Source organism: Diplotaxodon limnothrissa, linkage group LG23 (assembly GCF_057381915.1).
Source record: "Diplotaxodon limnothrissa isolate DT_005_m linkage group LG23, D_limnothrissa_male_GT1.1, whole genome shotgun sequence".
In the NCBI taxonomy this organism is placed as follows: Eukaryota; Metazoa; Chordata; class Actinopteri; order Cichliformes; family Cichlidae; genus Diplotaxodon; species Diplotaxodon limnothrissa.
Window position 1 is genome coordinate 8,557,347 of NC_140617.1, and position 15,781 is coordinate 8,573,127.

Genomic DNA, 15,781 nt, shown 5'->3' on the forward strand with positions numbered 1-15,781 from the left:
GTCTGTTTTGGAAAGTTTGATATCTTTATGGGGATTTTATTTGCCGCAAAATCACATTTCAAAATAAAGTCTAATCCTGTATACTATTTTATTAAACAAGAATCATGGGATGTGGAGCTAAGTAGAGTCTGGCTGTGACAGACAAGATTTTAACCATTTAATTCTAAGGGTGCCAACCATAAATTCCAATTCTGGAGTTTTGATACCACCTTTATTGTATCCCTTCACAAGCTGAGATCTTTCTATGTAATGGGTTTTATTCCTCCACAAAAATTCGAACACATTTCTATTTATGGTTTTCATGGTATTTATCGTTTTTTTTTATTTTTTATATTGTTTACGTGGCGCAAAAAAGGTTGGGGACTGCTGTACTAGCAGGTTGCTGAGTAGAAATCCTTGTAGTGTTTTGAAATATACCACTTTTTCCATCAGTTTCCTTGTCAGGAAACAACTTCCTGTTCAGCAGAAATGCCTCTGGTTTCAGTGGTGTGTGTGAGAGCGTTTCAGTAGTGTGTGTGAGAGCGTTTCAGTTGTGTGTGTGAGAGCGTTTCAGTAGTGTGTGTGAGAGCTAAAATTTCAGTAGTGTGTGTGAGAGCGTTTCAGTTGTGTGTGTGAGAGTGTTTCAGTTGTGTGTGTGAGAGCGTTTCAGTAGTGTGTGTGAGAGCGTTTCAGTAGTGTGTGTGAGAGCGTTTCAGTTGTGTGTGTGAGAGTGTTTCAGTAGTGTGTGTGAGAGCGTTTCAGTAGTGTGTGTGAGAGCGTTTCAGTAGTGTGTGTGAGAGCGTTTCAGTTGTGTGTGTGAGAGCGTTTCAGTAGTGTGTGTGAGAGCGTTTCAGTAGTGTGTGTGAGAGCTAAAATTTCAGTTGTGTGTGTGAGAGCGTTTCAGTAGTGTGTGTGAGAGCGTTTCAGTAGTGTGTGTGAGAGCTAAAATTTCAGTAGTGTGTGTGAGAGCGTTTCAGTAGTGTGTGTGAGAGCGTTTCAGTAGTGTGTGTGAGAGCGTTTCAGTAGTGTGTGTGAGAGCTAAAATTTCAGTAGTGTGTGTGAGAGCGTTTCAGTAGTGTGTGTGAGAGCGTTTCAGTTGTGTGTGTGAGAGCTAAAATTTCAGTAGTGTGTGTGAGAGCGTTTCAGTAGTGTGTGTGAGAGCGTTTCAGTTGTGTGTGTGAGAGCGTTTCAGTTGTGTGTGTGAGAGCGTTTCAGTAGTGTGTGTGAGAGCTAAAATTTCAGTAGTGTGTGTGAGAGTGTTTTAGTAGTGTGTGTGAGAGCGTTTCAGTTGTGTGTGTGAGAGCGTTTCAGTTGTGTGTGTGAGAGCGTTTCAGTAATAATGTCCCTTACGGCACCTCATAGCATAGAGTTAATCTCTCACGTGAACGTCGCCTACTAAGTGTCAGGGCTTTTGGTTGGGCTGACCAGTGCTGGCTGTGTTTCAGGCTGTTGTACCATGGCACGTGGAGGTAGAGAAACCAGGACACTGCCAAGGGCTAGGATGGCATAGAGTGAAAAATATAGGCTAAAAGGTGCCAAAGGCAATGTGGGACAGCAGCCTGGTGGGGATTCTCTATGATTATGCAGTTCAGCGTAGCGTGGAGGGGATTACAGTTAGAGTTGTCGACACATCAACGTACACATCGTGCTTGACTGCAGCACTGGAAAACAGCCACAGTTGAGCTGGACATACGTAAGGTGTATTAGTAAGCAGAGATGGGCAGTAACGCGTTACTTGTAACGCGTTACTGTAATCTGATTACTTTTTTCAAGTAACGAGTAAAGTAAGGGATTACTATTGCAAAATCGGTAATTAGATTACCGTTACTTTCCCGTAGGAACGCTGCGTTACTGCGTTACTAAAACCGTGATTTTTTTTGCGAGAATGTCTCATGACAGTGACGTAAGCAAGTGCGACGTTGGTGACAGCAGCTGTGTGCAGATCAACAATGGATAATATATCGAGTGCGGGAGAGAGTATGAGCGTGCAGCGTTTAAAGCGTGGAAGTACTGACCTTACTTTGAGTTTGATTCCATAAAAAGTGACAAAAACATTAGCGTCCATCGTGCGTGGGAAGAAAACTTCTTTTTACAGCGAAAAAAACCCCTAAACTTCCGAGCAAGCACCGAGTAGCTACGACGTGATGGGAAACTCACAGAGACACTCGCGCGGATTCTTCAACTGACCGCAGCACACCTACACCAGGGTAACCCTCCGCCTACCCTGCTCCTGCTTTACAGGTGAAAATAGAGCAAAAGGACCGCTGAGTCTTTGACTTTATTTATTTTCTGCTGTGTTTTACTTGCATCTGTTTGAAAGAGTGAGTGAAAACACAAAAAATATTTTATTTTATGTGCTGGAATGTGTAGAAAATAGGTTTAAATGTTAAACTAATTTATTCAAGTCAGAGAATGTTGCATATAATTAAATGTTTTGCTTGATGCATAAAGTTAAAAGATTAAAACTGATAAAACAAGTTAAAAAAAGAGACTTTTCCATTTGATTACATTTTGTATGATGGATTATGTAGAAAAAGTAGAATTGGGCTGAAAGATCTATCACTTTATCACCTCTTCAGGTTGTAAATCGTGTTTTTAAAAAGTAACTAAGTAACTAAGTAATTAATTACTTTTGAAAATAAGTAATCAGTAAAGTAACGGGATTACTTTTTGGGGGGAGTAATCAGTAATTAGTTACTGATTACTTTTTTCAAGTAACTTGACCAACACTGTTAGTAAGCTGAGATCCAGCTCAGCCACACACAGCAGAGAATAAATCAGTTTTAGTACTACTTTAACTCTTCTTCTGTGTTGACAAAAAGAGTATGTGATTGCTCTCCTGGTTGAAACCAGACACTGACACAGTAAATGCTGCATAAATGTTCTTCAAGCCTGATCATGGGGTCGTGGCTCGACTGATAATCACACATATTGATTTGGTCAAAAACCATGACTCAGAGTTCGGGCTGTTGTAACAGGCTGACTCGACTGACACTGTGCTGGCTTCTCATCTGCGCTTGTGAACGCTCAGATGCATTAAGCTTGCCAAACCTGCGGAGCCACTGCTCACTGCACAGGAGCACAATAGACAGTTCAAACAGAAAGACAGGATTTATCGGTTACTGTATGCGTTCCCTTTTGTTTTCAACACCCACTTATCTTTAAATGCGGTAAGAAGTCATGCCCAACAGAAGCTCACCTCCTACTTCAATTTAGCAGATCCGTCTTTAGAAACAAGCTTATCCCAACTGTCCTCACACGGGAGACGTGGCCCCTTCTAGGTTTGGCCTCATCCCCTCCTCATGCGGCAGATGGGATTACCCCTCACAGCAGGCGGATCCAATCAACACACCAGCACATCCTCTGATTAATACTCTTCTAGTTCATCATTAACTGGATTACTCTGTCTTTATGTCACTCTCTCTTCACTTGATCTATGCATCTATGCATCACTCTGTCCATTCCCCCCAAATCAAACTTTATGTATCTGGCATGCACACCTTATGTGTGATTGATTCACTACACTAATCAAGGAAGCAACTCTGCATCAAGGTTTTATCAACACAAATTCAATTACTGGCGGCCACTCCTACTGATACTGCGCTAGCATTCTTGTGCAGCCGTTTTTTGTGTGTCTATGTGTGTTGTGACCACAGGTGCTTCCCCAGAGCCTTGTGTTTTTATTTCAGCTCAGACTGTTCTAAAACAAGTTATGCTTGGGACTCAGCCAAGAGCTGTTAGAGATAGACAGCTTTCACTCCCTCTATCAGCTAGATTGGATGTACACCAAGCCCAGAGTCTATGCATAATTGCTGGATTTCCATGATTGATTTTCTGATTATAATTTTGAATCCTTATTTTTTGGCACATACATACTGTTACAGTGATGAATGTTCTTACTGAACATGGCCAGGGTTTAAAGCTCAGGTTTTGGACTGCCCTAAATGCTCTGTTTTTAATATATATATATATATATATATATATATATATATATATATATATATATATATACCTGCATAATGTCAAAGAGAGCAGATAAAACTAACATCATCCCATCCACATCCACAATTCTGTTTTCAAATACAGAAGCCCCACCTACCTCTTCAGCCTCAAACCTCCTCTTTACCAGAAGCAGCCAATTAGAATTGAGGGAGAAAGGAGCTAATATGGCTTGTTTCAGACAGTGAAGTGTCAGTGAAGTCCAAGACTAAAATTATGGAGTGGGAAAAGAGCCTAATAGATCCACTTGACCAGCGCAATAAGGAGGGTGGCCAAACATTCTTGAGCACATACCTTACATACCAATGGCGCAAAACAGCAAAAACAAATATTGCTTTTGCCTTTTTGTGCAATCATTTGGTTATTTTTGTGTTTACAGTGTGGCAGACAGGAGCATTTTAAGCCATAAAATGACTATGAAACTGTATATATACTGTTTACATATCACAGTAAAACCTTCTGTACACACATATACATACGCACACATGTGCAGTCTACTTCCGGGCTCACAGTGTAGCGTCTGCTTATTTCTCCTGGGTTCTCACACGTTATATGTCTTCGTTATATTTTCAAACCCATCTGAAAGTTGGCAATAGGAGCCAGCACTCATCAAGAACAACTACCTGCCGCTGCACTTAACATTAATAAAAGAATTAGAAGAAAGGCACATTAGTCATGCAACGCCAGTCAAACTGTAGATCACAGGCAGGTCAACAGAGGCTGTGTCACCACAGACTTAAAGTGTGAGTTTGTGTTTAAACAGTGCTTTAGATTCCAAACTGCATGTATCATTATAATCTGTTACCTACATTTGAAAGTATGCGCTGAGCCCAGTTGCTGTAGCTGACTGTCTGACCTGGAATTGTCACCTTATCAGAGGTAATTTGCGTTATATGCGGACTGTGGCCCAACATGACTGTCCGTGGCAGTCAGGGAGCGGAGAGAGTATTTGGGTTAGAAAGGATAATCCACTCACCCCTAAAGAGGATTGGAGAATCTCAAGGGCTTTGATGAGTTGTGAGCTGGTGTTTATTTCACATCACATGAACAGCCAGGGCGCTTGGGCACGATCAGCGTGTCTCCGAAAGCATCATGGGTAATTGTTATTGCTCTGGAAAGAGTTCGGGAAAAAGGAGGGGAGGGTAGTTGCGTAAAAGGGAGCAGGAGGGGCTGAGCGCTAAGGTATTTTGGTGTCTTCGCTCTTTATCTTGTCACAGATCCTGGGGTTTAGAGAGATGATGTGATAACTGAGGCTGACCAGGACAAGTATACTGCAGTGCTAATGAGCATCCTCTAAGCTGAGTGATCATCTCCTGAAACATGATGCTGAAAAACAGCTTTGCATAAGCACTCAAAGTCCCATTTTTAAAATAAAAGGATATGTTTCATGATATTATGTAAAAAAAAAAAAAAAATGGAAATAAAGAGAAGTGTATGCTGTTTGTGTATTTCTCTGTGGATATGCAAGCACTTCACCTCTCCAGTGTACAGACTTAATTGGCTCATTTTCTTTGGCTCTAAGGTTGCAGGACCACCCTGGTGAGAGAGACAAGGGCTTTCTATCATGCTTCCCTGCCTTCAACCTCATGTAGTGCAGATTCTGGACTTAGCATTAAAAGACAGACATTAAAACTCTAAGCAGCAGAGATACGGCTATGGTTTTAAGGCAACTCCTATTCCCTAAAGAAAAGAGAGGAGGTTTTAATTAACAGAAGACAAAGCCTTTAATAAACTGGTCCTGAACTAAACAATAGCGCTATGCTGCTATCTCACAGACTTTGTATTATGACGCCTATAAGTTTCAAAGTGTAAGGGGTCTCGATATATTTCTGTCACGTCTTTATCTGAGACCCATCACAGCGCAAGAAATGAAGCCTTCGAGATCTTAGGTGATCTGTTGGCAACGCACACATTCAAAGCTGGTGTGTAGACGGCATTGGTTAATTTTTTTCTGACATTTTTTCCAAGTTTTGGGTGGTCTGTAAAAACTGAATGAACCCGTATTCAATAGTATTTGCACGTTTCCACAGGCTGACTTTGGTTTTCCGTTTTCCACTACTCATGCTAAAACAGGAGAATGTTGTCTAAGTATTGAACTCCATATATTCGCCATGACCACTACTTATACACAGTACAATACCTGTGAAATCAGTGTGTGGGTGTGTGGAGAAAAGCAGTCACACATGTAAGTCAGAAACACTTGAAATAAAAAAGGACATTGTTTTACAGAAATAGCCAGAGCTGCATTAACATACCTACTATAATATTACGAAAATTAAGGCCTAACTAAAAGTCTTCTTCTTTCATCCTTTTAAGTAGTTTTCTGTATGACTAATGCATGATGCATCGATGTTAACTGAGAATCTAACGCCATGATACTGATTCTTGCATCCAAACAACCCCGTCTTTTTTGCAGGCTGAGTGATTCCAGGATGTATTTATTTTTTCTGTGTGATGGCAGACAGGGGACCAAGAAGTAGTTAAGAGGGAACCATGGGAAGCCAGAAAATTCTATCAGGAATAAATCCAGTGTTGCAAATTGGCTTAGAAAATATCGAGCACGATTTTCAGGCTGTTGTCCAGCGCCCAGTGCCTTAATACAAATAGCATTACAGGAAAAGTTGTACTGCGTTAAAATCTAAAAACATTTTTGATTAAGCTGTTTTGTACACTGTTGAAAAGAATATCTGAGATCTCTCAAAACAAAAAGCAGTAATGCTACAGTATTAAAAAGTTCAAAGGAAAAGTCAAAATACCATTTAATTAATATCAAAGCATAGTTATTGGTAATGCAAAATGTCCAATTTCACTGTTATATAGGGTTCATTAAATTCCTGGATCACTCATTCATTAATTCATGTAAGGTTAATGCTTCAGCTGGAAATAACCGTAGTTACTTTATATACTGCTGAGTAGCTTAATCTATAATAATATTGTATCATTTGCAAGTGTGATTATATTTTATATTTCTAATCTAAATTTGCATTTAATGATAACTATGGCCATGAAATTCATCTAGCGGAGTTTAAAGTACAAGATTTGCCTCCAGAATACAGTGGAATCGAATAAGAAACTACCAATATCATAGGATAGAAATACATAAAGTACAAATACATAAAAGTTGTACTTCAGTACAGTATGTAAATGGTTACACTGGTCAGTTCACCACTGATCCTAGCAATGTTTTCTTATGGTAAGGGATATTTCAACCAGCACCATCTGAATAATAAATTAGCCACTGATCAACTGTCAATCCAGCAATGCCGTCTTTAAAGCAATACTAACATACAGGAGGATGACTAATGCTCTCCTCACTCTGATTAGTGCTGCATGGCTTTGCCCTTCAATGGTGCCAGTAAAAATATAAAGGCCAGAAGGTTTTCCATGGTTATTTGCAACACATAATATCTCACAAGAGCTTCTGGACTCTGGAGTCTTAGAAATACTAATCTGTTTATATAATCAGGTGACAATGATAGGACATCTAAAATTGTCACTTATGTTCACAAGTTGTTTTGCAATTTTCAGTTTCTGTGTTGCATTTAAGAGAAAGGTTCACTTTGTACCATGTGCATATATGTATTGTTTCCATGTATATTCGTGCACAGGTGGGGAGTTTCTGCTTTCAGAGCAGTGTGCACAAGCTGAATTTAGATTTAAGTTTTCTAATTGACAGTGAGTGACGTGAGGAAAGCTTCTGCCCCTCAAGACTGCAGAGCTGCCCTCTCCTCTCCTCTTGATTGCAATATTACTCTATTCAGCCACTTCACTCAGTTAAGTGGTATGTTGCTGAATGGACATGCTTGATAGCGTTCAATTTACTAACTGAATGAACAAGAATAACACCGTGGCACAGCCCACACACAGGCAAACACATGCGACGTAACACAGTAGCACGTTTCTGAGGTCAGAAGAAGATCAATGTGCATTTCAGCTTTGTGTAATGTTGTACCTGACTACAGCTCGGAAGTAGAATCTACTTCAGGAGTCAGTTATTTTCCTTGCCAAATATGAACAGAAAGCAGCATGCCCCACTGAGACATATTTATTATAGAGACAAAATACCACTTCCAGTGATGTGGTGCCCTTAAGGGGCTGATGGCTTACCTGGCTCAGTGAGTAATCTAGTTTCTTTTTGTAACTGCTATGATGCCCACGATTGTACTTTGCTTTCATTTACATCTCCTTTTTGGTTTAATATCCTACCTGTCAGACCACAGCACAGGAGAATGAGTGCTGCTTCTCTTGTTTTTCTGAGCTACTGTTGAAGCAAAGCCTGGGTTTGATCCAGCTCATTAAAACCCAGTTAATGTTTGTGCTGATGGCTCCACAGAGACAGCCGGAGAGACAAGCCAGAGTTATTCCTGCGTCTGATGAAGCATCAGCTCAAAGCCTTTATGACTTTCAGATGGAAGAAAATTCTGCAGCAATAGAATACCATGCTCTGTAGGGATATCTTTAATTCGCACACAAACATTCCCAATTTAATATTGTCAGTGTGAAAAGCCTTTCATGGGTTGTAGCATTATGTGTGTATAATTGTATGTGTGTCTATGTATGACAGACTGTGGAAATGTGTTGCGGCTGTGTTGTTGACAGCTGGAACTTAGGAATTAGATTTGTTTTTGAGAAAAACAACTATCAAACGACTTCTGTTTTATATTCACATGTTGTGTCAGTTACCCGCTCTCTTTCTTGCATTTGTATTCAATCATCTGTCAGGGACGCTCACACTCAAAGCAGAAAACCCAACCTACATGTGATTGCACATACTGTCACAAAGATGGTACAAAAACTCTTTTTATATATTTTTTTCTTTTTGTGAGAGTAAGTATGAAATTTTTAGACCAACCTCAGATGGCGTGACAGATGAATTCTAAATGCGAGCACTAGAAAATGTATCTTCCCTTACCATATGTTGTTGTGGTTTATTGTACAGCCTGTGTGGTATCTCAGAGAGGTGCTGTCTGAGTGTTAAGGTCAGATAAGCAGCCTTTGTGTGAGGCCATCCCCGAGCAGAAGATATAGGTCGGCATGAATAAAGCCTGAGGGTGGAGGACATGCTGAAATCTGCTTGCATTTGTCTTGAGAGTCTGACCTTTTCATTGGCTGCTAACGCAAATGTGTTGACTTTCACTCTGACTGCTTCAGAATTCAGTTTATTAGGGAGTTGGAGCATGTTTTAAAACATCATCAATGTCATCAATTTATGAACACGTCTAGTAATAATTGCAGCCACTTTGTAATTTGAGTTTGCTACTGACATTTTGTTTTTCGTGTGTGTAGGTGTAAAGGAGCCTCTCACTATGGGCTCTCAGCAGACAGAAAGCGACGCTCGCAGGAGGGCGAATGCACTGACAGCACCTCAGAACTCACCATTGCCACCCTGCCCAATGATGGCCCCACTTCTGCTGCTGTGGCCCTCCTGTCAGATGAACCTGGTCTGGTCAACCCTGCCTTTGACCCCAGCATGGAGGATAATAGTCAGTCAGGCAGCACGACTAGCCTGGCTGCTCGGAGTAGCACAAAGAAGAGTGAGTGTGAGTGGGCGAATAGATGTTTGTGTGTGCTCATGTTCAATGCCATATGACGTTATCTGGCAAGAGAAAGAGCTAAAAAGGTGTCTGTTTGCCATAGTGACAGACTGAAAACCAACAGAGTACAGAGATCTCCAGTCACAGTTACACGGTCTGCAGTCAAAACCAAGCACCAAAGATCTGTATTCATACATATATTTACACCCGCAAATGACATGACACATAACACCAGTTTCACCAATCTATAAAATCTCTCTGTGGAAAAAAGCAGAGAAACACATAGAGACAAAGTCACCGAGATGCAGGCACATTATGCAGTCAAGGAGAAATGGAAGGAGAGGTAGGTTAAATATAGCCTGTGCAAGTGTGTGTTAATGCCCAATGACGTGATCGCAGCTCTTCCCTCATTTCTCCCACCTGTGAAACCAGGAAGCAGTCACGAGTGTTCCTATCTGCCCGTCCATTGCTCTGCTAAAGTAAGCGCATAGGCAGTGGGGAAACCAAATGACGCTGCACCAGCACTTTAGGTCTGGTCAACTGAGCACCCTCCGCCACCACCACGAGCACCACTACTGCTGAACAAGCTGTCAGCTCCAGAAGCGGCTCGCGCTTTTAAAGAATAATGTGGCTGTCAGGAGCCTTCACATCTCCATGGGCCTGCAGAGGGAGGGAGGGGCACTGCAGAAGCTTGCTGTCCCGTGCTCCGAGCAGCCGGGCTGGGGCTTCTGTCTTCAATGGAAGCTCCTGTAGCCTAAAGAGCAAAATACAAGTACAGACAAGAGCCTCTCTGGGAGGGTCTCTTTTGGTACCAGTCGCTAGAGTCCACTACTGTTGTTACGCAACCATGTAACTTTACTGTGCACGGATTTGGTTTATTAATTAAAGGACTATCAGCTGAACGCATTTCAAAAGATTTGAACTTTTTAAAACTTGCCAAAAAAAAACAAAAACATAGCCCAAAGAGGGAAAAGAAAAGTTTTCTGTTATATAAGAAAAAGTAAAAAGATTAATGGGGCCCCAGTGTTTTCCCCAAAATTTTACTTGTAAACAAATATAAGCACGATTAATTAATGTATTGCTTCCAGTTTCTAATATGCTACACTTGGATTCATAACAAGAGGTACCTTGACTTGAGTATCAGTATTTTATTTGCTAATATCATTGTTTCTTTGGGGGAGTAGTAGTATTTTCTTAAAGCCTCGACTCACACATTACCTGAATATGGTGAAATTTGCAGCTGGAATGCGTTTTTTCTTTTTGAGCTCTCTATTTTAACAGTGCAAAAAAAAGAAAAAAAAGCATTGTTCAGCCTGAGAGGCAGTTTGTGGTCTCTCGAAACTCATTGATAAGGCATGCACTCTGACCACAGCGGAAATAAAAATACCAAATGGACACACTGAAATGTAGAAGGAAGAGACGGTCTCTTTTACAGGACAACCATGACATTCCACTTGGTTCATATAAGAAATTCCATTAATTGTTTGTACTACAAAAATAAATTTCAGTTTCTGAATGCTAACCTCCATGCTGCAAGTTTGAAGTGCGTGTGGAAGCTTCAAAAAGTTCCTTAAATATCAAGCACAGTCCCCCTAATCCAGTGTTGAATCAGAGTTAGGGATTGAGGCTTCCAAAGCTAACCCACCATTTGTATGCAAGGTGGAGTGTTAAGCTCACTTTAGAAAGAGTCAAAAACACAACTAGTGATACAACACAGAAAAGCACTGTGCTGATCAATACACAGTGCTTTGAACAATGTAATTCTTATGTTCATTTCACAAAAAAAGGGAAGCTAATCCAAAACCCTAACAAAACTGGACACTCTTCTTTAGTAATATCACTTTGCACTGTTTAGATCCTTTAGAGATTTAAGGGTTATGGGTATTATTCAAACAGGTCTTCCTGCATTATACAGGTAATTGCAACAGGATCACAGATTGCTTAATGTCTTTGGTGCAGCTCTGAGAAAGCTTTCCATTGGCTGTGAGTGAGATTCAGACATGTCTGGGCATGTTGAGGGTGAGGTCATCTTTAAAGTGCCTCTCTTTCACCCCTGCAGTCAGAAATTTTGATCGCTCTTCAGTGAGGAGTCGCTCCTTCAGAAGGTTGAACAGGGCCTTCAGCGTTTTGAGGAGGACTAAGAGTGGCAACGCTGTTAGCAATGAGACATCTGAGGAAAGAGACAATGCCAGAAATTCCAGTGTGCCACAGGAAGGTATGGATTAAAACCTTTATATCTGTGTTTCTGTGTTTCCCTGAATGTGTATACTTGTTTCCTCAGCTTTATATGGAGGGTGACACAGCTGGGTCCCACAGTGTAACAGTAGTATATGTTTCTTTAATAATTCAGCTGTAGATTGCATAAGCTTGTGCAGACAGATCATGGGAGAATGGTAGCCTGAGGGATGGGATGGCCAGAGGTCGCTGAAGATAAAGCAGATGATGTTCCTACTTCTGTCTCCACTACCTGTTCTTCTTTTTTATCTCATCCTTCTATTCAACTCTACCATATCCTGTCATTCCTTACCAACTTGATGATATATTCACCTGGGAAAGCAGTGTTCTAGACGTGGTAGAACCATAAGATGTATGTATGCAGTAAAAAAAAATGTGCCGTAGTGATATTTAATGTAATCTCTACAGACTGGCACTTGTGGTGGAAATATAGCCAACCATAGAGTATAACGTTAAAGCAGAATTGCAGTGTGATTGGACGAAGGAACGTGGGATTGCGTAAGAATGAAGGATGACGAATGATCTGGGAGTAGATTATTCTCAGAGGCCATCACTGACGGGGCTGAGAGAAAAGATTAAATATTCATTGCCTGCCACTGAGAGACAAAGATAGACGGGAAGGATGCAAAAGTGAAGTAGACGTAGTTCCATCCTGGAGAAATGTAAGGAAGAGTGGATGCAGAGTAAAATAAAATGAAAACAAATAAATAAGCAAACACATCATACAGTCCCATTGGGGTGGGTAAAAAAAGTATGTGACAAGATGAAGCAAGACAGAGGTTGAAAGGTGAATGATGGAGAGAAAGGAGGATTACATAACGGCTGTGAGTCTCTCTTAATGTGCTCTCCACCCTTGAAGCAATCTGCTGCAAAAAAGACAAAATATTGACTTTGTATTGGAAAAAGTGCAGCGAAGTGTGGAACAAGTGTCTGAGGCTACAGAGACAGAGATACGAGGGGAAACAGTGCATTTAGGAATAAGAAATGAAATGAAAAACTCAACTTCTTAAAGACTTTGGCCAAGGCTGTCAGCCAAGATAATGTCCCCCACCCATTTCCACATGGTCCTGTTCAGAATGAATCATTCTGCCATTTAGTAAAATTCAACAAATTCAACAGTGGGTATGTGGGAGGATTGCACAAAAGAATGACATAAAACTAGAAGAGACATACTCTTTCATTAAAAATGCTGAGGCTCATAATGAGGTCTGCATTATACTCGAATCCTTTATTTTTTGCAGATGATCAAGTACTGAGGTGAAAACAAGGGGAACAAATCTGTTGTGAATCAAAGTAGTTGGACTGTGTACAAATTTAGTGTGTATTACAACTTTTCTTACATCCCCACCCTAGTAATAACTTTGTGGAAATGTGAAATTGAGGGTTTTCCCAAGCATACTTGCTACAGATGTATGTGACTAATGATACAAACATCACAGAGGATAATCAGCCAAGCAAATTTTCCCTCTTGACTTCTACAAGTTTGTTTTAGTAACCTTAGGGAGTAGAGACAGCTGGCTCCACTGCTGAACCTCTACACTACGGTATACCTCCATCTCCCTAGATGTGTTTGTCTTTTCCTTCTCAGCGCTCTCCTTTTCTCCCATTTCCTCTCTTGTTTTATTTGGCTGGGTCTTTTTGGCTGTTGATCTTTGTACAATAGAACTTAACACAGCCTTTTCCTTCTTCCCCAGTGGTGGCTCTTCCTCAGCTCCATCACCTGATCCCTGATGGTGAAGTTACCAGTATTAAGATCACGCGGGTGGATCCCTCAGAGCCACTGGCCATTAGCATCGTCGGTGGCAATGAAACCCCTTTAGTTCGCATTCTAATCCAGGATATCTACAGAGAAGGTGTCATTGCTCGGGATGGACGCTTGCTTCCCGGGGACATGATCCTCAAGGTATAGTGAGTTTAACAAAGCAGCTGGAAGTGATAAAAAAGTCCTCCGTGAAATTACATTTCCGCTTGTCCTTCAGGTAAACGGCATTGACATTAGCAACGTGCCCCACTGCTTTGCTGTGACCACCCTCAAACAGCCGTGCCAACTCCTCCGGCTAACCGTGCTCAGAGAACAGCGGCATCGCTACCGTTCGCATTCGCATGGCCACCCACATGGCCACATCACTGGGGGCCACCCATCACACGGCCTACCCCATCATCCCTTGAGAGATGATAGCATCCATGTGGTCCTGAACAAAAGTGCTCCAGAGGAACAGCTGGGCATTAAGCTCGTGAGGCGGCCAGAGGAGCATGGAGTGTATATCTTTCACCTGCTGGAGGGTGGACTAGCTGCACGTGATGGGCAACTGTGCATTGGTGACCGCGTGCTTGCCATCAACGGGCACGATCTACGTTATGGCGCACCAGAGCACGCTGCTCTACTCATTCAGGTCTGTTAGCAAGTCAAGGAAAGACTGCATGCATTAGCATTACATAGAAAGTTCACAGTTGTGACAAATTCACCTTCATGTTGTTACAGACCATAAACAACTGTGTTGTGATCTTAATGTGAGTCCCTGAGGTATTAAAGATAATTGTGGTGATTCAGGCTAATTGTGTTGTGCTGTGCTGTTGTGTCTGCATTCAGTGCAGTTAATAGTATTTAATTGTGGTTACTCCCTGATGGACTGGGCCATGTGGCTGCCTCTGTATCCTGGTTGATGCCAGTCAACGATGGTGTGTTTTTGGTTAATAGTGGTTAATTGCAGTGTGTCTGCGGCTGACTGTGCAGGGTCTCTGGGCTCCAAGTTCCTGTCTGGGTTGTTTGACTGGCTCTACTGGGTCTCTGTGGAGCCAAGATGGCCTCTCAGAGTAGGCACTTTCTGTCGGAGATTAAGAACTGCCAGGATAGAAATTAAATTAGTTCAATTAAGGCAATAATGAGCTGGACTGGCTAATTCAGGACTCAGCTCTTTGCTAGAAAGACCCGTGGAACTCTCCAAGGAATGAGAGCATGGGGAGAGGGATGTATCCAGCCAGTCTGTGTGGCTGTATGCTTGCATATGTGTGAATGCGTGTAGGTCAGCCTGGAGTATAGTTCTAAGAGTTACGACAAAGTGGCAGTGAAGATTAGCTATCCAGAAAATTTCACTCAGAATAAAATTAATTTCCCCATTTAACTGCAACACATGTCAAATTTTTCTGTGGTTGTTTTTTAGGCAAGTGAAGAGCGCGTCCATTTCATAGTGTCTCGTCAGATCTGCCTGCCCACTCCAGACCTCATACAAGAAGATCCGTGGGGCATGGATGGTCCCCCACCATATTCCCCTGTGGATCTAGAGCAAACACTGCTGGTGAGAAGCTCATACAGACACATATATATACACACACAAGAGACAAGGACGGTACTGATACACAGAGGAGCTTTGTTCCCCCGACTCCCCTTCCCGTGATAAATATTCGCTTTCAGGTGCAAATGATCCATGGAGGTATTATTCTCCAGTCAAAGCTGAGTATGTCATTCAAGCAGTACAGCAGGAAAGCTGTTTTGTGTTGCACCCCCATCGATCTCCTATTTTTTTCACCACAAAGAAGACATCCCAACCTTTACTGTTTTTTTGAACATAGCAATTTATCTTGCTCTACGACAGAGCCAAGGTGAAAATTCATGGTATAATTTCAGGTTGATCAATTCCCTTTGATTTTTAAGAGGCAATTGTTTTGGCTTCCTGCTATAAGTAGAATTTGTCTGATTTCAAATTTGAATGTAATTGGCACAAAAAAAATGCAAGTTTGCGATACTTTTTGTCTTTGCCACAATATTTAATCACTATAATCACAAACTTCCTTACAGATCTCTACTTTGGGGATATTTTGCATATACAGTACAGTATCTTGTGGAGAGTTCCTCCTCTTTCAATGTCACCGGGATCAAAACATGTAAATGCATATATTTTTATATATCTTTGATTATATCTTTAATGCGGCTGCTTGAGAAGTGACTGATAAGAAATTATTCATTGTCAAACCAAAGGTGACATCTAGCGAGATAATGCTGCTTCATGAATCTTTAGTTTTGGGGACATTGTTCA

General features: G+C 41.4%; 1 protein-coding gene across 2 annotated transcripts in view; it reads left to right on the forward strand.

The window, feature by feature from the left end:
* lnx1 (ligand of numb-protein X 1) overlaps positions 1–15,781 on the forward strand; it is a 35,447-nt gene that overhangs the window by 15,526 nt on the left and 4,140 nt on the right. The window contains exons 2-6 of one of the 2 annotated variants that reach the window (XM_085347567.1): positions 9,265–9,518; positions 11,572–11,727; positions 13,442–13,650; positions 13,727–14,140; positions 14,909–15,043. In XM_085347567.1, coding sequence (XP_085203693.1) covers positions 9,265–9,518; positions 11,572–11,727; positions 13,442–13,650; positions 13,727–14,140; positions 14,909–15,043 — 1,168 coding nt within the window. The remainder of the gene's footprint in view (positions 1–9,264; positions 9,519–11,571; positions 11,728–13,441; positions 13,651–13,726; positions 14,141–14,908; positions 15,044–15,781) is intronic. The other variant, XM_085347568.1, reaches the window with a different exon arrangement.